The sequence below is a fragment of the Phycodurus eques genome, chromosome 1 (assembly GCF_024500275.1).
Source record: "Phycodurus eques isolate BA_2022a chromosome 1, UOR_Pequ_1.1, whole genome shotgun sequence".
Classification (NCBI taxonomy): Eukaryota; Metazoa; Chordata; class Actinopteri; order Syngnathiformes; family Syngnathidae; genus Phycodurus; species Phycodurus eques.
In genome coordinates, this window is record NC_084525.1 from 14,069,411 (window position 1) to 14,094,650 (window position 25,240).

A 25,240-nucleotide genomic window follows, 5' to 3' on the forward strand; every position below is an offset into this window, starting at 1 on the left:
ACAGATACCTGAAGTACAGTTATTGTACTTCCTTACTGTCCACCATTCTCTGTACATAACACAACGTGTCACTTATTGTTATTATGGCTATACATTGAGTTTGACTTCCACGAAGCGGCCACTCTCCATCAGCCTACATAGCCCAGGTCTCCATTATTTATGAATAAAAAGTAAAAACTCTTAGTCTGGTTCATTTGCCAGTAATCCGTTTGGAAGTGGGTGGGAGGAGCGTTGATAGGCAAGCGGGCGGCCGGCGCATGCTTCCTCTGTCCACTCGTCCTGCATCTGCACGCCAGGCGCACGAGCAGATGTGGTGAATTTGTGCTACCTGCTTAAAGGCGCCACCGGGCGAATTTCTGCTAGCAGCCCGGCTCGGTTACACTTTTTTTCTAAGTTTAAAAAAAAAAAAGCCCACGAACGAGTTGGCCGTGGATGTAGAAAGTAGAGGATTTAAGAAAAACAGAGGCAAATCAGGGATCGGATTAGATGCGCCCGCGGGTAATCAGCGCGCGTTTGTTGTTCAAGAAGCGGAACCAACAACAACAACAACAACAACAGAGGACCCAGCAAATGGGCTTTCAGCATCGGAATGTCTGCATGCCCTGGGAGCAGCGTGTCTTAGCTCGGCACGCGCGTAAAAATGGTCCAACTTGGAATGACATGCAAACATTGTGAACTTTTTTAAGTGTTGGAACTACCTCTGGGCTAATGCATCAACTTGCTTGTAGCTCTCTCGGCGCCACTAAGGGATTTAAATTGGATCCGAGTCATCATGTCAAAAGTCATCCAAAAGAAGAACCACTGGATCACCAAAGTGAACGAGTGCGCAATTGTACGGGACGCGTGCGGCGAGCTGAACGTGGACCTGCGAGGTGGGGCTGAACATGGACAGTTTGCTTACATAGGACATGTCCGAGAGGATGCTGTCCTTTACCAAGGCGGTAAACTCAACGAGGGGGAGCTCATACTTGAGGTTGAGAGGCTGCCTGTGTCCGGATTACCCCTCTATGACATTTTAACCGTGATCACATGCACTAAAGGTCCCATCACTTTGAGGACCGTGCGTCAAGGTAAGAGAAAAGCAACTCGATCAGCAGCACCATATACGCTACTAGTCAAGTGGTGAAGTGAATTTCCCTTGTGGATAAATTATCTATCCATCTAGCTATCTATCTAATTTATCCAATCTATCGATCGATCGATCTATCTAATCTAAAATCTACCAAACGGATGTGCTATAATGTGTTATGGTCTGATGAAATCAAGGTTGAACTTTTTGGCCATAATTTAAAAAGATACTGTATGTTTGGTGCAAACACAACACTGATCAAGCATCAGAATCAGAATCATCTTTTTATTTGCAAAGTATGTCCAAAAAACACACAAGGAATTTGTCTCCGGTAGTTGGAGCCGCTCTAGTATGACAACAGACAGTCAATTGACAGAGAACACTTTTGGGACATAAAGACATTGACAAAAAACAGTCACTGAGCAATAAAGGGTTGCTCGTTATCTGGTAATGCCGGTACAATTTTTTTGAAAGGTTTGTAATTGAAGTCAGTTTTCGCAAACAACCTTCAGACCTCTGCCACAAAGCAAAAAAAAAAAAAAAAAAAAAAGTCAAGAAAAGCCTACTAGAACCCCTGAACTTTATTTGGGCTTAATCAAAGACACAAACAATGGTGGCAGGTGCGTGTTGACTACCATTTAACATGAATTTGAATGTGGTTAATTCTGAACAGCTACATCCCTGTTATAGGTTGTACACATTTGTGCAATGACTGGTTCAATTGTCTTTCTTTTATTTTTATTTTTTTTTCTTAACCAACAACAAAAAAGAGTTGAGTTGTACACGTTATAAGTCACATAAATGGTGGAATAGGTTATGGAATTATTTATCTTGGTCTAATTTTTTAATACCACAAAAACATAGCATTTGAACAGGGGTGTGTAAACTTTTTATATCTACTGTATCGGTCTGTCTGTCTAAAAGCGATTTTGGGGGGCTCATCTTCATTCCACAGCAACACAAACTTGACATGACACTGACAGCCCCGTGTGCTTGTTTGTCAAACACGCAGGGTCACACATAAGGCCAAAGGGCACAGTCACAACATCTTGAGAGCCTTGGCTCTACTCCCAAAACACATGACATATGTGAGTCAACCAAATAGTCAAACTTGTAACAATAGTGTTATTTCTGTCTCTGATCGGCATTGTGTGATGTTGCTGTTCTTTGTTCTGTCAATTACTGTTTATAGGAAGTGAACTATGCTGTATTGTTTGTGAGAGCCATGACCCCTTCTGGGCAGATGTTCTTATTTGCGTTGTTCCTCTCGTACTGATGACCCATCGCCCACGGTCTGCTGCATTCGCATCTGTCTAAGAGACAGCAATGCAGATGCTAACTTCAGCTGTTTGTTTCCTCTGTCTCTTGCGAGTTGTGCCCTTTTGTTACAACTCAACCAAATGTGGATGTTCCCTGATGCCTCAGTGGTTACTGAATTTTGAAAATTAGGCATTTGTGCATTTGTGGCCAGCCTGTTGTCCTGGTTCCCACCCAAGATCTTCATTCAACATGCCAGCAAAGATCTGATAAAGCTTGCAGTCTCTCCAGGGAAATCATTAACAAGGTTACATAAGAGTTTCATGTTAGTTTCGACTGTACTAAACGTCCATTAGTGAACGCTTGAACTATGAAGCTAAAGTCATAGCCCAAGGGAAAAGGGCCATCAGTTCTGCTTTTCTTTGCCAAATAGCTTCTGTTCCCCCTTTTATTTTGACCAGGGAGCAGACTGGTCATATTTTTGATGAGCAGAGAGAGATTTCAATAATTTTGCTCTCCTGTTAAACAATTCCTGACAGTGCAGAATTGAGGCATAACCTGATACCTCCTTGTGGCTTCGTCATTAGCGTCCTGCATGAATCAGCAGATTGTTCTGGTGTCTAATTGGAGGAGTGAAGTGTTCTTTAACTCTTCTCTCGTTTGCAGCCTCACAACTCCTCCATTGTGCCTAATTGTGGATTGGAGCCTATTCTATTCCATGATCTGTGATATCCCAGACCTGATGAGGGATTGTCAGGGCTATCGGTCCCTTTTTCACTGCCCAGGGCTGAGGGTCATATTACATACGCTCCATCATCCTTCCCAACCTGAGACAAAATGTTAGCATATCCGAAGGGAGGGAGGAAGCCCTGCAGGTGTGCTCCCACAGAGGAATGCAGGAAGAAAAGCACCTGATTGGAGTGTTGGAGCATTCCACAGGATAGGCTGGAATATTACACCCTCTACAGTCTCTACTCCGGACTTCACCTATCTGTCTGTAAACAACACTTGACATTGGGAAGGAATCAATGGGATGCCAAACCTTTATTATCACAGTGGAATGAGAAAAATGTATTTTGTTTGACTTTTTAATCTCCTTGTCTATTCAAGTGTGTTGTTTACAGATACTCGTGTTGGTGTTGAATTGGTTTATGGTTTTTGTGTACCTTCAGAAACGTTTGGACTTTGACTCACCAGCATAGCTCTTTATCATCAGCTGATTCCAGTGAAGAGTTCAATGGTTCATCTCATACTTTCTAGTTGTATCAGATGACACTGGTGTGCTGAAGGGTATACTTTAAAATGATTGTTCCAAAATTGGAATTTGTGTTATTAGGCCAAACACTGTTTGCCAAAACTATTCAGAATACCTGCTAACAATACTGAAAGGAAGTTAAACAGGAAGACAATATTTACAGTAAGTACAACTACACAATATATGTAGTTGGTCCCACGGCTTTCTGTCAACACCAAACTCATCCATGATTGTCTTTATGAACCTTCATACATTGGGACACTGCTGGCAATTTATGCTGTAACATGGAAGAATTAAGAATCAGAGTGAGGCAAAGGGTTTGACCCTAACATTTGAAAAATGACTTGTTTCGCAGCCATACTTCTCTGAGAACAACCAATCTCATCTGATCTCAGAAGCTTGTTTGAGTCAGGAAGAGCATCGGTCCTTAAAATTCCAACACCAAAACTTTATACAAAGACCCTGAATGGGGAAAAGCTGGGAAGGAGAAATGATGATGTTTGAACCGAACCTATGGCTGATGCGTTGTTTAGCGGTCATACTACTGTGAGAATGCCCAATAAGGGTTTGAAACCAAGCTATGATTAATTAGTTGTTTGATTCTAGAGCGGTGTCTTCCTACTTTTGTTGCTATAGTGTACATTTGCAACATAAGCTACATGGTCATTTCAGTACAAGAAGCTTTCATCACAGCAGTGTACACAACCTTACTTCAGAAACCTAAGACTTAAGCTGATTACGCTCTTCATCAAATGTGACCAAATGCTTTTAGCAGAACATTTTTGAGCTGATAGATTGTGATGTGGTTTGATGTCTCACAATGCAGGTTCAAATACCCGTTGGCTCAATAAATGTAACCTGACATGTAGTCAGGAGTTTAGATCAAGTCCATTGGATAAATATTCAATTACTTTTAAGTGATTTTACTGTTTTGACAGTAAAGTGTAGGTATTTTTCTTTAACTAGTAAAACAAAACGATTGCTGCCTGCCACCTGACTGTGGGCCATAAAAGTCAGTTTTGTTGATATGGACAGACCTGGGGCCGGAGAGGATGCAGCCATGGACCATCCACCCCACACCCAAGTCATGTGTTTGCTGTGTTCACTAATAAAATGGGATGAATGCATAATGCTGCGTTCACATCAAATGCGAAGCAAATTTTCGCCTTGCGTTACTCGCTGAAGTATGATCGCGGGAGTTTTGTTCACACCAAACGTTAATTCGCTTCATTCGCGCCACACACAACTGGTTCACAGTAAAGTACAACAGACAGTTGTAAACGGGTAACATAAATATACGCAGTGTTGTACCTGAACGAGTTCACTGAACGAAAGTTCATGAACTACTTCATATTTTGGGCCAACACCAACTTAACTTTGTTGATTTCTGCCAGATGACCGTAATTGAGAATGCGCTCATTCTGGTGTCAAAGAATGGTTTTTGAACAAAAGTTTCCTTTTCGTTCAAGAGTGCCAGGTTTTGTTAGGGATTCCAGGCAAAACCCGTCTGAACACAATACATACGAGCCTTCATATGTCGGCGGATAAATGCTGTATTTGCCGACTGATTCAGTGCGGCCACGGTCGCCATTCATGGCAGCTGCATGAGAATGCGAAGTTGTTTGGGGACACTGCATAAATGGGGGTGAATGTGTTCTTCAGTGGTTCTTTTGCAATACAGTACATAATTGGAATAAATGATTAGGCCTGCTAGGAAAATTATTTGCATCAGAATGCTTTAGTTAAAACTGTGTACGATCACAGTCATGATCTGGAATTTATTTTGTTTTGTAATAAATGAATAGACAAAATATTTTGGAACATTAAGGACAAAGTTCCTGCTTTTGTTTTTATTCCTCATTTTAAAAAAGACCATTCAAGCAACACATTTGTCCTCATGTTTTTGAGATTTTAGGGTGAAAGCTGCAGCTGGCTACTCGTGTGGACTGAATGGGTGGTAGCTTGTCAGCAACATATTGAGAAAAAATAAATATGAACTACTTCATTTTTGGAACGGTGAATTGAATTTTGAACTTGTTCGCGTAAAAAATTAACTTAATCAACACTTAATATACTGATAGATACGCCAACTTCCTTGTTCACCATTTTCCAGGGCTGGTCTTTTTTCGTACCGTCCCGGTATCGGTAGCAGGAGTTATCAAATCGTTCCGGGGCGGCCACAAACGGTGACGATCATTTTATCTTCCATTGTTCTGCACAACACCTCCAGGATTTTGTGTGTGACGTCATGTGAATTTGTACTAAAATTTGAATTTTACAACTCGAGAGAATCAGTGAAGAAGCGAATTTTCTTATATTTGCCCGACTCATGTTGCTTCAGACGGATCTTTTGTATCACCCGGCACAAATTTGTGCCTGTTCGTGCATTTGCATTGAATATACTGGTATATTAGCGCTCAGACTCGCCCTCTAAATCCTTATTTGCTTTTTATCTTGACAGTAATGAATGACTTCTGAATCAGAATTGAATCTTTAGCCCTTGTGCTTCCAAAATAAAGATATCATTGACCAACATATGAAAAATCCAATTTGAATATTTGAAAACTATCCATCGAACTGGAAACAGAGTACAGTGGCACATTTTGGCTGCCATTTCTCCATCTGGAGAAGTTTTTCTTTTTAATTTAAAATGACTTACTTTAACCAGGATCCCTTGCCATACCATGGCCAAAAGTAGAAACCTGGTCGATTTTTGATTAATGACTTGACAGTTTTATGTTTTATGAGTTCACTTGATTGAACTCAAAAGGGATTTGTCTCAATAAACAAACAAATGGGACGAACGATCCAGTCAAGCACCATCTCTTCATCTCTTTCTGAATGTGCAGTGACCTACAACACACACACACACGCACGCATGCATCCACCCATGCACGCACACATACACACTTCTACTAAATCACACTGCCAATCAAGCACACACATCATAAGTGTTCTGTATAGTGGAGATAAATTGACGTTTAAGCTGTGCTCCTCCTAGTTTCACACATCTGGAAAGGATTATGCACCATTACACGCATTTTATTTCACATGTATCAGTCCTATTTAGGGTCTATTTCTTTGGCACTGTGATATATTTTGGCACTAATTACACCTTCCTTGAGATGAAAATAGAATATTTTGTTTAACGCTTTAATTTTTCAATGGTCTTCTCTGTCATCAAGATTGATTATAGAGTTTAGTGCACAAAGGATTTTACAATTGACTGTGGTTTAAGAGGAAGTACTGTATTTATGTTTGTATGATTGTCTGTAAAATAAAGTGCAGCTACACATTCAAATATTTCTCTATAAAACTAATTGAGTAGAAAGGTTTGTAGATGATCCTTAGAGGATTTCTCGGCTCATCTGTCTCATATACTGTGTCAATCTCTCGAGATTCAGGTTGCTGATAAGCCCTTGAGAGGCTGACCTGATCCAGTCCCGCTTTACTAGTGTATAAACATTTTATGTACCATCATCTGACATCCTGACGCTAATGTTCTCACTACTCTAATCTGGAAGAATGCTTATTGTGTGCGAGTAAAGCATCAAGTACAGTAAAATGGACCCCGATATAACGGATATCGGATTAAACGGACCGTCGGGACTGAACAATGTCTCCAAAAATAGTTTCCATTTGTTACTTAAACTGCAGTTGACAAAGTCTGTTAGTTCCAGAATTGGCCAATGTTGTTTACTTGCGCTGTGTCGCAATGCAGGCAGAGAATAGGACTGACATACTTCCGGGTCACATGTATACAATATTACTAGATTAAATTCCAAAAGACGTGTCTCCCGTGCCTACATGGCATCCATGATGAATGTGGGACATTGATGTGGCAGCCATGTGAAGATGGTTATGTCTATTGTCTATTGGACAAAGAGCAGTGCGAGAGCGGCATGGCTGCTGCGTTAACGCTGAGGAGTACAAAACACAAGTCTTTGGAGTCGGGAACATGCTATTTTCGGTACAGTAACACTTTTTTGTCAAGCCGTTCGCATTTGGATAGTTTAGTTTGGATAAAATGTTAAAATTTGAAACATTTTCAAGCTTTTTAAAATATTTCTTTAAAATAACTGTACTGTACTGGGAATTTTAGGCCACAAAAACCTACAAAGCAATAATTTTGTACTGTAATATGGGTGCATAACGCAGCACTATGGTAGGGAACAAGCCAGTGCAAACTGTAGGCCGGTCCTAAGCCCGGATAAATGCAGAGGGTTGCGTCAGGAAGGGTATCCGGCTTAAAACTTTGCCAAACAAATATGAGAGTTCATGTAAAGAATTCTATACCGGATCGGTCGTGCCCCGGGTTAACGTCCGACCCCGGCACTGTTAACCTGCAGGGCGCCGGTGGAAATTCAGCTACTGCGGGTCGAAGACAAAGGAGACGTGGAAAGCGGGTTCTTCGGCTGAAAGAAGAAAGCACAGAGCAAAAGAATTGAATGTGGGGACTTTAAATGTTGGGACTATGACGTAAAAATCTTGGGAGTTGGTTGACATAATGATCAGGAGAAAGGTTGATATATTGTGTGTCCAGGAGACCAGGTGGAAAGGCAGTAAGGCGAGAGGTTTAGGGGCAGGGTTTAAATTATTTAGCCATGGTGAAGATTGGAAGAGAAATGGAGTAGGGGTTGTTTTAAAGGAATAGTTAGCTAAGAATTTATTGGAGGTGAAAAGAGTATCAGATCCAGTGATGAGGCTGAAACATGAAATTGAGGGTGTTATGTATAATGTGATTAGCGGCTATGCCCCAAGGTAGGATGTGACCTCGAGGTGAAAGAGAAATTCTGGAAGGACAGGTAATCATTCAAGGAAAGAGGTTAGCTAAGAAGAAGTGGCACACTGAGACGACCGAGGAGAGGCGAAAGGAATACATTGAGATGCGACGTAGGACAAAGGTAGAGGTGGCAAAGGCCAAACAAGAGGCATATGATGAAATGTATGCCAGGTTGGACACTGAAGAAGGAGAAAATGATCTATACAGGTTGTCCAGACAGAGGGATAGAGATCTGAAGGATGTGCAGCGGGTTAGGGTGATTAAGGATAGAGATGGAAATATGTTGACTGGTGCCAGCAGTGTGCGAGCTAGATGGAAAGAATACTTTGACGAGTTGATGAATGAGGAAAATGAGAGAGAAGGAAGAGTAGAAAAGGCAAGTGTGGTGCACCAGGAAGTGGCAATGATTAGTAAGGGGGGAGTTAGAAAGTCATTAAAGAGGATGAAAAATTGAAAGGCAGTTAGTCCTGATGTAATTCCTGTGGAGGTATGGAAGCATCTAGGAGAGGTGGCTGTGGAGTTTTTGACCAGCTTGTTCAATAGAATTCTAGCGCGTGAGAAGATGCCTGAGGAATGGAGGAAAAATGTGCTGGTGCCCATTTTTAAGAACAAGGGTGATGTGCAGAGGTGTGGGAACTATAGAGAAATAAAGTTGATGAGCCACACATTTAAGTTATGGGTACTGGGTACTCTGTTATAGGCTTTCTCTAGATCTACAAAGAAAAATGTAGCTCCTTCTGACCTTCTGTGTACTTCTCAATCAACACCCTCAAGGCAAATAATGCATCTGTGGTACTCTTTCTAGGCATGAAACCATACTGTTGCTCGCAAATACTCCCTTCTGTCCTGAGTCTAGCCTCGACTACTCTTTCCCATAACGTCATTGTGTGGCTCATCAACTTTATTCCTCTTTCCAGTAGTTACCACAGCTCTGCACATCACCCTTGTTCTTAAAACTGGGGACCAGCACACTTTTCCTCCATTCCTTAGTCATCTTCTCACCCGCTAGAATTCCATTGAACAACCTGGTCAAAAACTCCGCAGCCACCTCTCCTAGATGTTTCAATACCGCCACAGGTATGTCATCAGGACCAACTGCCTTTCCATTTTTCATCCTCTTTTGCGCCTTTGTAACTTCCCCCTTACTCATCATTGTCACTTCCTACCACACACATAATAATAGTAGTGGCGACTACTTGATTTAATTGGGGTTGTCAGTTCTAGTTAATGCATAGTAATAATGGATTGTTTCTCTCCAAAATCATGTAGAAGAACAGAAACTGTCGTTCCTGTTTTCATTTACTTTAACTTTCCATACCAGATACTTGTCTGCATGCTGTACTGTCCACGCCAGTGATTTTCAGAAGGTGGTATGCAGGCTCCCTGTAGTGGTGCACAAAAAAAAAAAATGTTTGGCAACCACTAGTATATGACATACAGAGTAGCAGAGGTTCAAGCGTATCGTAATGTGCACATCCTCACGACCATCTTTACTCTTATGTTGCCGTCATATACGCACGCTTTATTACGTCTTGTGGCATGTCGAATGGTGTCTTCTTTATCAAAGCGGTTTTGCAAGAGCTGGCTTTCTTCATCTGACATTCTCATTACTGTCAACAAGGATGTACAGCTTTGGGCAGGTGTTGCACGCAAGTGGTGGTTTGTGTTAGTCACAGAGAAGATTGATAGTTTTTGTAGAACAATTAGCAGAGCACGTGGAGATTCCATACACACATTCAATTGGGACTGATGTGTTGCATATAAACAGCTGTGTGTGCATCTGGAACTCTTTTGCATAATACTGCAGACATTTCTGTGTTGTCACGTCCAGGTGACCGGCCCCTATTTGTTGTCATTCTTATGTGTTTGAATCAAGCCAAATGAGAGCAGAAGATATTTTGACCTTTTTGATTGAGATTTGTGTTATTCCCTTACGTGTCCAATTTAGATAGACTATTGTCATGAGGGTGTGAGTCTTCCAAGCCAATATTTTGCCTTTGGCCTGCACACACGCACACAATCACGCACGCACACGCACACAATCTACCACGATCTGACAGATGCCTCTGCCAATAAGATCAGTGGCTGAGTGTCTTCCAGCTGTACTGCAGCTCTGAATTACTATAAATGTAGACTACCAGTGATTCCAAACGGGAGTCAATGTAGACTACATGACAAAATTACAGGTATGTGCTGTGGTCATCAAAACTTTGTCCTGTAAACTCTCTTTTTTTGTTCATCCTAATTAGCGTAATGCTTCCTTTGTCAGGAACCTGATTTGATTCAAAAATTACTGAATCTCCAAATCTAATCTATTCGAATCTAATATAACAGTGGTTAATTAATTTATGACTGTGCAGTCTCATTATGAAGCCTCAATGAGGTTACTCCAGTATATGGTTGTTGAGGTATTTTTTTTCCCAGCGGTAAACTATCTCTTTAAATGGCATAATCAGAATATCAGCACATAGCAGAAAATAAGGAGGGAAGAGGAGTGTATTTTTAAAACTGTCAAATGATAAAAGTGTCCTATCTGTGTGTGCTTTTCCTCAAAGCCAAAGCAGTACCCCGCCTCTTCTTCTTGGCAACACCCACATCACTGCCAATTCACAAGATATCCTAGTTTCTTGTCACCACGAATGCCATCATTCCCTACAGGCAGGTGTAGTTTGCATCAAAATAACATATACTTCCATTAGGAAATCCCAGTTTTGTGGTTGATAGTTCAACATAATTTCAGCAGAAAAGCTTTCTTTTTTCTTTTTTTAAATGCACAAGGTCTTCGTTATATTTGCCTTCAATACATTCACATCCTTCCTGCTTTTAGACTTTGAATGTGCTTTGGAAATGTTCAAGTCCTGTTTTCACCTTTGTCATCTCTGCTTATCACAGTGTAAAAAGGAATGACTATTTTTTTTCCCATTTATATAAAAATAACCCTGCTGAACCCCACATGAGCATTGAAGTCCCGCAGCAGAACGATGGATTTCTCAGCGGCAGTGCTCTCCAGCACCCCCTTCAATCAGAATCAGAATCATCTTTATTTGCCAAGTGTGTCCAAAACACACAAGGAATTTGTCTCAGGTAGTTGGAGCCGCTCTAGTACAACAGCCAGTCAATTTACAGAACACTTTGGAGACATAAAGACCTTGACAAAAAACAATTGTGCAAAAAGATGCAGAGTCCTCTAGCACTTAGAGCAGTTCGAATGACTAATATTGCAATAGTCCGGTGCAATGACCATTGTGCAAAGGGCGCTGAGACTTCAAGGAGTGTATGCGGTTTAAAGTGACGAGTAGTGCGATCATTTGGGACAATGATGGTTGTGCAAATGTTACAGATACTCCTCAATCAGTGTGCAAATGGGGCAGATGCTACTCTGGCATGATTGGCCAGTATATGTAAATAGTGCAGCATGGCGAGACAACTACAGTGAGTGCACGAGTAATACATAATTGGCCCCACAGAAATGTGACAACGAACTCAAGTCAAAACATTTCCAGCTTGTTGTAATGGAATTATAGGTTAGGTGTTTAAGAAGTTGATCGCAAGAGGGAAGAAGCTGTTGGAATGTTTACTAGTTCTAGTTTGCATTGATCGGTAGCGCCTACCTGAGGGAAGGAGCTGGAAGAGCTGGTGACCGGGGTGCAGACGGTCCGAGAGGATTTTGCACGCCCTTGTCTTAGTTCTGGCAGCGTGCAAGTCCTCAATGGTGGGTAGGGGGGTACCGACAATCCTTTCAGCAGTTTTGATTGTCCGTTGCAGTCGGAGTTTGTCCTTTTTTGTAGCAGCACCAAACCAGACTGTGATGGAAGAACACAGGACTGATTCGATGACCGCTGTGTAGAACTGTCTCAGCAGCTCCGGTGGCAGGCCATGCTTTCTCAGAAGCCGCAGGAAGTACATCCTCCAGTGGGCCTTTTTGAGGACGGAGTTGATGTTGGTCGCCCACTTCAGGTCCTGAGAGATTGTAATTCCCAGGAACTTGAACATCTCGACGGTTGAGACAAGGCAGCTGGACAACGTGAGGGGCAGCTGTGGCGAAGGATGCCTCCTGAAGTCCACGATCATCTCTACAGTCTTGAGCGTGTTCAGCTCCAAGTTGTGTCGGCCGCACCACAGCTCCAGCCGCTCCGCTTCCTGTCGATATGCAGACTCGTCACCATCCTTGATGAGGCCGATGACAGTGGTGTCATCTGCAAACTTCAGGAGCTTGACAGTCGGGTTCGCTGAGGTGCAGTCGTTCGTGTAGAGAGATAAGAGCAGCGGAGAGAGGACACAACCTTGGGGCGCCCCAGTGCTGATGCTGCGTGTGGATGAGGTGGCCTCCCCCAGCCTGACCTGCTGTGTCCTGCCCGTCAGAAAGCTGTAAATCCACTGGCAGATGGTAGGTGAGACGCTGAGCTGGAGAAGCTTGGTTGAAAGGAGTTCAGGGATGATGGTGTTGAACGCTGAGCTGAAGTCCACGAACAGGATCCTCGCGTAGGTCCCTGCACTGTCGAGGTGTTCTAGGATGAAGTGCAGTCCCATGTTGACTGCATCATCCGCAGACCTGTTCGCTTGGTAGGCAAACTGCAGGGGGTCCAGCAGGGGACCTGTGACACTCTTGAGGTGTTCCAGCACGAGACGTTCAAAGGACTTCATAACCACAGATGTCAGAGCGACAGGCCTGTAGTCATTCAGACCAGAGATTACAGGTTTCTTGGGGACTGGAATGATGGTGGAGCGTTTGAAACAGGATGGAACTTCGCACATTTCCAAAGATCTGTTGAAGATCTGAGTGAAGACTGGAGCGAGCTGGTCCGCGCAGACTTTGAGGCAGGATGGGGACACATGGTCCGGTCCTGCCGCTTTGTTAATCTTCTGTTGTTTGAAGATGCGTCTCACATCCTGTTCATGGATGGTTAACGCAGAAGTCAGAGGTGTGGTTGTGGTCGCGGGTGCGGCCGGGTGGGTGTGTGGAGTGAAACTGTCCTTTTCAAATCTGCAATAGAAGGTATTCAAGTCGTTGGCTAGTGTGCTATTGTTCTCAGCTTGGGGGGATCGTCGCTTGTAATTAGTCAGCGATTGGAATGCATGCCAGACTGATTTTGAGTCGTTCGCGCTAAACTGTTTTTCCAACTTTGCTGCATAGATCCTCTTTGCAATGTTAATTTCTTTAGTAAGCTGGTTTCTAGCTCGATTATACAGGGCCCTGTCCCCGCTCTGATATGCATCTTCCTTAGCTTGGCGAAGCTGCTTAAGTTTAGCAGTGAACCACGGCTTGTTGTTGTTGAATGTCCGAAATGATTTTGTTGGTACACAAACCTCTTCACAGAAACTGATATAGGATGTGACAGTGTCCGTATATTCATCCAGTCTTTGCAGTCTAAACAGCTTTGAAGTTCCATTGGTCCACTTTTTGACTGTTTTCACTGTAGGCTTCGCACATTTAAGTTCTTGCCTGTACGTCGGTATTAAGTGAATTAAGCAGTGATCAGACGATCCCAGGGCTGCACGAGGTATAGCACGGTATGCGTTTTTTACCGTAGTGTAGCAGTGGTCTAAAGTATTATTTTCCCTGGTAGGACAGTCGATGTGCTGCTTGTATTTAGGGAGTTTGTGGTTGAGTTGAACTTTGTTAAAGTCCCCGAGAATAATGAGGGGTGACTCCGGGTGTTTTTTTTCAATTTCGTTGACTTGTTCGGCGAGCGTTAGCAATGCGGCATTCGTGTTAGCTTGAGGTGTAATATAGACTCCAGCCAGTATAAACGATGCAAACTCACGTGGCGAGTAGAATGGCTTACAGTTCAAAAACAGCGACTCCAAATGCGGGCTGCAGTGTGTGCTGAGCACCGTGACGTCCGTACACCATTTTTCGTTGATATGGAGGCATATCCCGCCGCCCTTTGTTTTCCCCGATGATTCCATGTCGCGGTCCGCTCGATGAATGTTGAAGCCGGGAAGCATGACGGCGCCATCGGGTACAGCGTCGCAAAGCCAGGTCTCCGTGAAGCACATGGCCGCGGAACGTCCGAAGTCTTTACTGGTCTTTAACAGAAGATGAAGCTCGTCCATTTTGTTGGCTAGGGAGCGTACATTCGCGAGGTGGATCGACGGGAACGCCAATCTGTGTCTTCTCTTGCGGAGTTTCACCTGAATACCGGCTCGTTTCCCTCTGTGGCGCCGCTTCCGCCTCCATGCGCCGAAAACCGCGGACGCCGCTCCGGTGAGTAACTCGGGGAAAAAACTGAGCGGATTTTCGAAAGTTCGTGACAGAAAGTCTGCTGATTCCTTGTGTAAGTGAGTCGTGTAAGGTCTCCAAAGACGGACGAAAAACACAAAAAGAAAGACAATACTAGATAGCGCGTTACCGATGCGACCACACTGGTAGGCGCCATCTTGTCCACATTTGACTCCAATGACTCCAAAAAGGGTGGGTACTCTGAACTGCTGTTTGGTGCACAGGCACAAACAACAGTCAGGACCCGTCCCCCTACCCGAAGGTGGAGGGAGGCTACCATCTCGTCCACCGGGGTGAACCCCAATGTACAGGCACCGAGCCCGGGGGCAATAAGTATAGTCACACCCGCTCGCCGCCTCTCACCGTGGGCAACTCCAAAGTGAAAGAGAGTCCAACCCCTCTCAGGAAGACTGGTACCAGAGCCCAAGTCGTGTGTGGAGGCGAGCCCGACTATATCGGAACTTCTCAATGTCACACACCAACTCTGGCTCCTTCCCTGCCAGAGACGTGACATTCCACGTCCCTCGAGCCAGCTTCTGTAGCTGGGGATCGGATCGCCAAGGTCCCCGCTTTCGGCCACCGACCAGCTCACAATGCACCCGTCCCTATGGCCCCTCCCACAGGTGGTGAGCCCATGGTAAGGGGGACCCACGTTACCCTTTCGGGCTGTGCCCGGCCACCAGGCGCTCGCCTTCGAGCCCCACGTCCAGGCCTGGCTCCAGAGGGTGACCCCAGTGACCCTTGTCCGGGCAAGGCAAACCTGCATCTATTGGTTTTATTCATCATAGGTATTTTTGGATCCATGCTTTGTCTGGTCCCTCACCTCGGACCTGTTTGCCATGGGTGAGCCTACCAGGGGCCTGAAGCCCCAGGAAACTTAGCTCCTAGGATCATTGGGACACACAAACCCCTCCACCACGATAACGTGACGGCTCAAGGAGGATTATACATCCATCCATTTTCAACACCGCATTTTTTTGTGAAGCTTTCAGGTCAGTATCATTGCCTGTGGTCAGAGATGACTTGTGGAGGGGTGGGGCGTGGTGTTTTGGGTGTTGGTTGGAGGAGTGTTGGTGTGACGCCCATGGGGCCAATGACATTTAAGTGCGGCAGCCAGACAGAACTGATGGCATCCTCACACAGCCACTGCGGCTTTCCATCCATTACGTCGGCCCATTCAAATTGTGTGCTTCACTGTGGGGATTTTTAACAGCACAAATAAATAATGAAAATTCCTAAATAATTAATGATTTCATAATATGGCATGGTAATATGTATTCTGTTAATATATATTTTATTGTACAACAGTAAATTCCCAGACTGGCATCTTTCACAGACCCTCCACTCAGCCCTCTCCAGTTTTTTTCTTTTTAAGTGACTAAACATGTCGACCTCTTTGTCTTTGATGTGGCTGGTTTTTTTTTTTCTCCTCCATCTTTCCGCCCGCTCAAATAATAACACAGAGCGGAGGGAGCGTTCAGCACGAGTTCCTCTAGTTATATTTAGAAAGTGAACAGATGCAGCGCACTGGAGCGGAACATGCCGCCTCTGCTTTTCTTGCGTGCGCGCGTGTCTGTGTCTTTGTGAGTCTTTCGTCATACCAGTTTTCCCATCATGCACTGCTGATTCTGACTCAGCAGCCCAGCGGTGAGAAAATGGGTCAAAAGTGTAGCTGTCCATTTTACAATACAAACATTCACACCATAACGCTTTTATACAGTGGGTACGGAAAGTTTTCAGACCCCCTTAAATGTTTCACTCTTTGTTATATTGCAACCATTTGCTAAAATCATTTCAGTCATTTTTTTCTTCATTAATGTACACAGAGCACCCCATATTGACAGGAAAAAACGTAATTGTTGAAATTTTTGCTGATTTATTAATAAAGAAAAACTGAAATATGACAGCCAAAAGTATTCAGACCCTTTGCTGTGACACTCATGTTTAACTCTGGTGCTGAGTTATGGAAGACGGTTATGTCTTCTGATCATCCTTAAGATGGTTCTACACCTTCACTGGAGCCCAGCTGTGTTTGATTATACTGATTGGACTTGATTAGGAAAGCCACACCCCTGTCTATATAAGACCTTACAGCTCATAGTGCATGTCAAAGCAAATGAGAATCATGAGATCAAAGGGACTGCCTGAAGAGCTCAGAGACAGAATTGTGGCAAGGCACAGATCTGGCCAAGATTACGAAAAAAAATCTGCTCCATTTAAGGTTCCTAAGAGCACAGTGGCCTCCACAATCCTGAAATGGAAGACGTTTGGGATGATCAGAACCCTTCCTAGAGCTGGCCGTCCGGCCAAACTGAGCAATCGGGGGAGAAGAGCCTTGGTGAGAGAGGTAAAGAAGATCCCAAAGATCACTGTAGCTGAGCTCCAGAGATGCAGTCGGGAGATGGGAGAAAGGTCTAGAAAGCCAACCATCACTGCAGCCCTCCACCAGTCAGGACTTTATGGCAGAGTGGCCCGACGGAAGCCTCTCCTCAGTGCAAGACACATGAAAGCCCGCATGGAGTTTGCTAAAAAAAACACCTGAAGGACTCCAAGATGGTGAGAAATAAGATTCTCTTGTCTGATGAGATCAAGATATTAATTGTTGGCGTTAATTCTAAGTGGCATGTGTGGAGAAAACCTGGCACTGCTCATCACCTGTCCAATACAGTCCCAACAGTGAAGCATGGTGGTGGCAGCATCATGCTGTGGGGGTGTTTTTCAGCTGCAGGGACAGGACGACTGGTTGCAATCGAAGAAAAGATGAATACGGCCAAGTACAGGGATATCCTGGACGAAAACCTTCTCCAGAGTGCTCAGAACCTCAGACTGGGCCAATGGTTCACCTTCAAAAAAGACAATGACCCTAAGCACACAGCTAAAATACAGGAGTGGCTTCAGATCAACTCCGTGACTGTTTTTGAATGGCCCAGCCAGAGCCCTGACTTAAACCCAATTGAAAGTAAAGTAACAACTGAACTATGCTTAGGCAACCATTTTTTGACATACCGCTAGAGGGAGCATGTGTATCATTAGTTGTATTGCCTACAACTGAGAATCACTGGTCTAGTTGGTCAACAACAAATACAAAATGTAACAGTTGACTTATCCATTCTCCATGCAGTAGGTAGTTACTAGTTGGAAGTTTGGGGTTTAATTTCTTCTTTCATGCCTCCCAAAATAGCTTCCTTTAGGGTTTGGACCATTTTTAATGAGACCTGCAACACACGTCAATATTTGAACTTCTACTTCCTCGGTGGCAGATGTTTGTGTTCCCCATGCCACAGAATTATTTTTGAAAATGATGTCCTTGGATTGCTGTGAATATAACTAGAGTGGTGTAGTAATAGTGTAACATTATTGAGTCACATTTGTGGATATGAAAATAAGCATATGAACTGAGCAGGGAAAACATATTAGTCTCCTGGTCTCATTTGGGACTTATTCTACATGATGCTGAAAGCCCACTGATCCAGGCTTTGGATCTGAACCAGATGAAAGCAGCCCTGGGTGTGGTTGGTTATAATTAGAGAAGAGGAGCTGGCTTTAAACTTTCTGTGATTGTTATTTTTTCTTCTTTGCTCCCTCGTCACTCTTGTCATCCCACGGAAAGCAGAAATAAGACTGCAGATTTAACATGAAATGGTAAGACACGTAATACTTTGCAAATTTTGGGCTGCTACAGCTGAGGTGAGACAAGGAAAAGAAGTGGATTTGACAGCATAGGAACAAACGCTCCATGTTTGATGACAACGTTATTTCTATATGAGCTGTTACAGACACTATGAACCAGGGAAATGTCTGAGTAACTACTTGCAATAGCAGCTCCTGTAACACATGGTGAACTCCATCATCGTGTGTAAGGATAGGATGAATTGTGTCAATTGCATCCGTGTGGATGTTCACCGCTTTCAGACAGCCCCTCCCTGTCTTGTTGGATAATGTTTAGTTAAAAACTCTCCTCAGTAACTGGAAACTGGCAGGATGTCCTGAGACCAACAGGAAGCTACTGAAACAATTGAATGTACTGTTTAAGCAGCCAGCATTTCCACTTCCTTGTCTCAATCAGCCAAAGGGAAATACTAGAGGAAATTACCCCCCCCCCCCCCCCCAAAAAAAAAGTTTATTTGGAGTTTTAGTCCTATTATGACTATGCTAAACCTTGCATGTTGTTAAACAAAACCGATGTGGATCAAAACTGGTCTATTGGACCATCTGCGTGTTAAGTGTTAAGAAAAATATAGACAGTGGAGCCTTTTCTGAATGAAAATGTTGATAATAACCAACAAGATGTGAAATTCACAACTTACTAAATATCAGCTGTACTTTTATTAGAGAAGCATACTGTATGTACAGTATGTACGCTAAACTAGAATATAAACACTTCCCTCCCATTTTCCATGAGCAAAACTCAAAATCTTTTTTTATATACGGTTGTGACGCTAATATTTTTAGAAGCAAATATTCTATCGATTATTCCATCGATTATCGAATAATCACATAGAAAGTTATTTTGTATTAAAGTTTATTTTAATTTGTTTTCCAATTAATTTTTATTAACTGACTACTAATATTACGCGAGAGAGAGAGTGATGTTGTACTCACCAACCAGTTTGGGGTGTACCCTGCCTCTCCCAGAGGATAGCTGGCGACCCTTGTGAGGATAAGCGGTGAAGATAGATGGATGGATGGATGGCTACTACACTGACGCCATACACACTGTCTGCCATCTGCCCTGTACAGTGAAGAGAAGACAACCCCTCAACAAAGTGTCAGACAAGCGATTGTGAACATTTGCCTACTCAAGTCAGTTATGACGACGAACTGCAGTCAGGTTAAGAGAACCCGATGATGACAATGAGCATGCAGATGAGCTTTCCTGAGATGATTTCTGAAAGTTTGTACAGAAATTCTTTGGTAAAGCTGAGTGATTACAGCAGCTGTTTGGGTGGTACATGTCAGATGATCTTGGAGATAAAGATGCTGGTTGTGGAGGTCCTGGATTGGTGTGGTTACACATGGTCTGCAAGTTTGAGGACGCTTGGATATACTGCCAAATGCTGTGAAACGCCTTTGGAAACGTCTTATGGTTGAGAAATTAATGTTGAATTCACGGGCAACTGCTCTGGTGGAAATTCCTGCTTTCAGCATGCCAATTGCACGCTCCCTCAAATTGTACAATTTAGCATGGCCTTTTATTGTGGGCAGCCTAAGGCACAACTATAATAATCCAACACTCTGCTAATCATGCTGTCGAATCAACATCTTGATATGAAACACCTGTGAGAAGGATGTTCATCTCGGCAAAGGAGAAGTGCTCACTAACACCGATTTAGACAGCTTTGTGAACACTATTTTATAAAGAATGGCCTTTTGTGTTCATAGAAGGATTTTGATCTTTGATTCAACTCATGAAAAATGGGAGTAAAAATACGCGTTGGATTAATTTTATTTGAGTGTGTAGATTTTTCCAGATAAACATCCACTCCATATCAAGATAGTCAAGTCAAGATGTACCATGGTGATAGTTTTACCAAACAAGATCAAATGTTGTAGTTTAAGCAAAATGTGCTCCAACAAAGTATTACTTTCAGCTTGTGCACATCAACCTATCAGTCAAAATTTTTGACACGGTTTCTCAATCGATAGCATGAGAAAGTGTGTCCAAACCTTTGACTGCTCGTGTATGCATCCAGCTTGTTGAAATTGTTGTTGTTGTTGTTTTTTGTATTTGCCTCTCCTGAGAGATAAGAAGGAAGATCAGAAAATAATGTTACAGGTTGTGTATCACAATACTTTGAGTTCCCACTGTTATCCAATTTATTGTGTTATTATCATTGTTTTACAAATTTTTTATAGGGGAGTGCAGACTTTGTACCAGTCTATAGTCTGTATATCTATCCATTATATTGTCTACTAGTATAGATAATCAATCCATCCATCCTTTTTCTGAGCCGCTTCTCCTCACTAGGGTGGCGGGCGTACTGGAGCCTATCCCAGCTATCATTGGGCAGGAGGCGGGGTACACCCTGAACTGGTTGCCAGCCAATCGCAGGGCACAGACAAACAAACAACCATTCACACTCACATTCCCGGTCCTCAGAAATGTGAGGCAGACGCTCTAACCAGTCGGCCACCGTGCCGCCCTAGTATAGATCATTGCATTGTTATTCTGTGGGGAAAAAAAAGAAAAAGCAAATGTGACGTTAATTCTATCATTGAAGTCGCATTTGAAATTCCATCCATCCATCCATCCATTTTCCGAGCCGCTTCTCCTCACTAGGGTCGCGGGCGTGTTGGAGCCTATCCCAGCTAACATCGGGCAGGAGGGCGGGGTACACCCTGAACTGGTTGCCAGCCAATCGCAGGGCACAGACAAACAAACAACCATTCACACTCACATTCACACCTACAGGCAATTTAGAGTCGTCAATTAACCTACCATGCATGTTTTTGGGATGTGGGAGGGAACCGGAGTGCCCGGAGAAAACCTACGCAGGCATGGGGAGAACACGCAAACTCCACACAGGTGGGGCCGGGGGATTGAACCCCGGTCCTCAGAACTGTAAGGCAGACGCTCTAACCAGTCGGCCACCGTGCATTTGAAATTTGTATAATAAATTAATACAGGCCACAGGGGGGCAGCAGCCTATAATAATTGCACATAGCTCCTCTTTGCTGGTTGGCTCTGGGTTGCTGTGGTAACGGCTCTGCAGGAAGCTGACTTTGATAGTGAGGCTGGGAGACACAGAGGGCAGTGTTGAGTTGCACGATGGCTGGTGAATGCTAATGAGCAGCTGAGCTTAGCTTCACACACATCAAGCACGCTGGCACGAACCAGTGCGTAACTAATCCTTTACATGTTGTTTCTTGAATTTGCCGGATGATCAAACCACACACCCAGTTGCATGCCAAGTAAATGATTACCAGCCTATTAATATCCAGCGGCATGATTCATAGGTGTGGAGCAGTGACTTACTGTATAATGATGGCAGATGTGACGTAGTACTATAAGATACGTGTGTTGAGCAGCTGCTATCGTCCTATATGCTTCAGCTGTGGTGCTATTTTACAAGCCAACTCATCTCTCAGAAGGGCTAGTTCGGCGTTTGCACATTCAGTGGAATGCAATGTGGAAAGTGTAAATCACCATCTCATGAGATATTTGAATGGTCACACTCCATCCCCTGTCCCAATATGAGACAGGGATGCATAACTAGATTTAAGGTTATGTAATGCTGACTGGAGGCATGGAGGATGGTATAATCCACTCTTATTTGGGTTAAACCCATCTCTCTCTCGTTCACTATCTGTGAGGGGACAGCGGCCTCGCATCTTTTGAGCTGAGGAGAAACAATCTCTGTCACACAGTCTTTTAGCTGCCAGCTTCATGAACATCTCAGCTCCCAGGGAAGGAGCTCTGCATCTCTTTGGAGTCTTGGGGGTTTCCGATTTGTCCTGATGGGTGCCGTTCCATTCTTATCATTGTTTACCCAAGCTCATAAACAATGCTCGTCATCATGAATTTCCTACCAGATAGCATGGAGATTTTGAGTGGTTGCTTTTGCAACTAAAGATGTTTTAGCTTCGTGATCAAGTGAAAAATATGTACAGTGAGTGCCTTGAGATGACTCAACTTGCAAATATTTCTAAATACAAGCCGTCACAGGGACAATATTTTGCTCAAGATACGAGCGCTGTATGTTGACAGTGAACTCAACTCACTTCACAATAAGCAGCACTTTGGCAATTAGTGAACAATTCTTCAAAAAAGAGGCTTCAAGCTGTTTGCCGCTCCCACTTGAAGTTTACTGTCAAACGAAACATAAAACAAAGACTTTCACCTACAATTACATTGAATACAACCACAAAGCTTAGTCTTTCAGTCAGCTATCTTAATGCTAGCATTACATACCATTGAAATAAAACAATAAACAATTAAATGTTGGAGTGCAATAACCCTTTAAGCAACGGATTAAACACAAATGATGCCGCAACACTTGTAGACAGACAATTTAACAGTACTCACAGTCCTATTGTCTTTTTCTTCTGTGAAGAATAACTAATATTAGTGCTGTACTGATGAGCTAGGAGGAGTTAGGGTGTCTCAATGAACAATATATCTATATTATATCTTATACTGCTCTCAGTTGGCCAAGCACACCAGAAAAAGCAGCACAATAGCCATTCAGTTGATGCAGTATGACAAAAAATATTTATTTATATTTATTTATGTCATTACTGTATATTTTTATAAAGTACAATATCATGGAGTACAATTTTTCTTCATTAAAAAAAATAAAAACAATTTGGTGTTGGGGTGGATTGCTGGCATTTCTATTCATGTCAATTGGAAAAAATGATTTTGAGATACATGTGTTTGGAGTTACCAATGTGGTTACGGAAACAAATTAAATGTGTATCTCAATGCACTGCTGTATTATAATTCTACACAAAAGTCCCAAAACAGGTGAATCAATTCACTGCCTGAATCGGTAAAAAGAAAACACTTGGGACTTTATGTATGCATAGGGCTTTGGCCTCATGCATTCTTCCTTTTATAAACACTCTCAATATAGAGTAATATTGAAGCCATTTTATTCATTAGATCTTGCATTTAATGTTAATCAGACAATATTTGTTATTCACTAAGGCCTAGAAATATTTGACTTCTCTACCAAAGTAAGGGACAGGACAAATGAAAAAACACGCTAGGCAAATGCAAAACCTGCAATCCAAATCCATATAGCCAAACGAACCATCCATCCATCCATTTTCTGAGCCGCTTCTCCTCACTAGGGTCGCGGGCGTGCTGGAGCCTATCCCAGCTATCATTGGGCAGGAGGCGGGGTACACCCTGAACTGGTTGCGAGCCAATCGCAGGGCACAAACAAACAAACAACCATTCACACTCACACCTACGGGCAATTTAGAGTCTTCAATTAATGCATGTTTTTGGGATGTGGGAGGAAACCGGAGTGCCCGGAGAAAACCCACGCAGGCACGGGGAGAACATGCAATCTCCACACAGGCGGGGCCGGGTCCTCAGAACTGTGACCAGTCGGCCACCGTGCCGCCCCAAACGAACCAAACAAAGTTCAAATATACAGTGGATATACAATATTTCTACACACCCCTTGTCAAATGCCAAGGTTTTGTAATTTAAAATCATGAGAAAATGGCTGGAGAACAAGATAAATAAATTTAGATGTATTCCAGCCATTATGTCCTGTACAACTCAATTGAGAAATTCAGTAATACTTTAGCGAGGGGCAGTAAAAATTAGTATCTGAGATAATTATAAACTGTTCATAACACTGTAGAAGTCAATGTTAGCACAAAAGCTTCAGGCTTCTGCTAGAAAGCAAAATATCTCAGGAACACTAGAGAAGCTAAACTTTATTTGGGGTTAATCAGAGGCACTTTGAATGGAGGCAGTTGTGTGCTGACTCCCATTTAACATGAGTTTGAATGTGTTTGGTTAGTTCTGACCACAGCCGCATTCCCATTTATAAGAGGGTGTGCAGACATGTGCAACCACAATATCTCAGTTTATTGTTTACTTCCAATCGATAAAATATATTTTTCCAATTCAGTGCTTCAGGTTGTAAGTGACATTAATTGTGGATGACTTATCTTGGTCTCATTTTTAAATCACAGAAACCTGGCATTTGAATGGGGGTGTAGACTATTTATATCCACTGTACATTACTGTAGCTCCTTTTTACATTCATTACCCTGTTGTTTGCCAAATATCGTGCTACACTGGGGTAAAAAATTTCAAACATCATGCACTGTGATGCCTCACTTCCACTGAGACCTGAAGAGGGGTAAAAGCTCCACACATGCCCACTCGTCTATGTATGTGTATGTGTGCATGTGCATGTGTAATCTGTGATCCACGTGGCGTTAATCCTCATAAATATTAAATATTTGATGACTCTCTCACTGATGGAGCGTGACACTCGCTGTGCATCCCTACAGGAAATGGTTGTTCCTGACAGAGGTCCTTGTCTCAGGGAAAATGTGTGAGCCAGCAAAATTGACATAATGCACGATACAAACGTGAAATAATCATAGTTTATTTTGATTACATCTTGTTTCTATGACAAGGGAAAACATTACACACTGTAAAAAACAGACTTGCATATTAAGTGTGTGTGTGTTTCTTTACAATCTACTGCTGCTTGCCTAGCAGAGACCATAATGATGCCCGTCAGCCCTGGCTGGTTGCTAGGTAACAATTACCTGACTGTGCTTTGCTTGCAGTGAGCTACACAGTCGTGCATGTGTGTGTGTGTTTGTGTAGCGAGAACGGAAAAATACAGCATTGTCGACGACCAACTGATGTTTTTGTTTTTCTAGTGGAAAGAGCTTTGTTTGTGTGCATTTTTTTTTTTTTTTTTTTTATTAACTGTCTTTGCGCACTCACTAGTTTCAATTTGATTTACTCCCTGACTTTTAGTGTTGGTGGTCTCTCTAACTGATGAAGGATGAATGTCTACTTATAGCCCCACAGGATTTAATCTTGACAAATCCATCTCCGACAATTTCCTACTGTTATTATTATTATATTATTATCATAAGAAATGCCAATGTGTTTGGACTAATCGCATCACAGTTTCAAAATCTTATTCCATATGGGCCATTTGCATT

General features: G+C 43.0%; 1 protein-coding gene across 12 annotated transcripts in view; it reads left to right on the forward strand.

Annotated features, from left to right (window-relative positions):
- Positions 1 to 284: 284 nt before the first annotated feature.
- Positions 285 to 25,240, forward strand: part of LOC133403748 (membrane-associated guanylate kinase, WW and PDZ domain-containing protein 1-like) — a 126,536-nt gene continuing 101,580 nt past the window's right edge. For all 12 annotated transcript variants that reach the window (XM_061678944.1, XM_061678960.1, XM_061678952.1 and 9 more), the window contains exon 1: positions 285 to 1,070. In XM_061678944.1, coding sequence (XP_061534928.1) covers positions 773 to 1,070 — 298 coding nt within the window. In that variant the 5' untranslated portion in view covers positions 285 to 772. The remainder of the gene's footprint in view (positions 1,071 to 25,240) is intronic.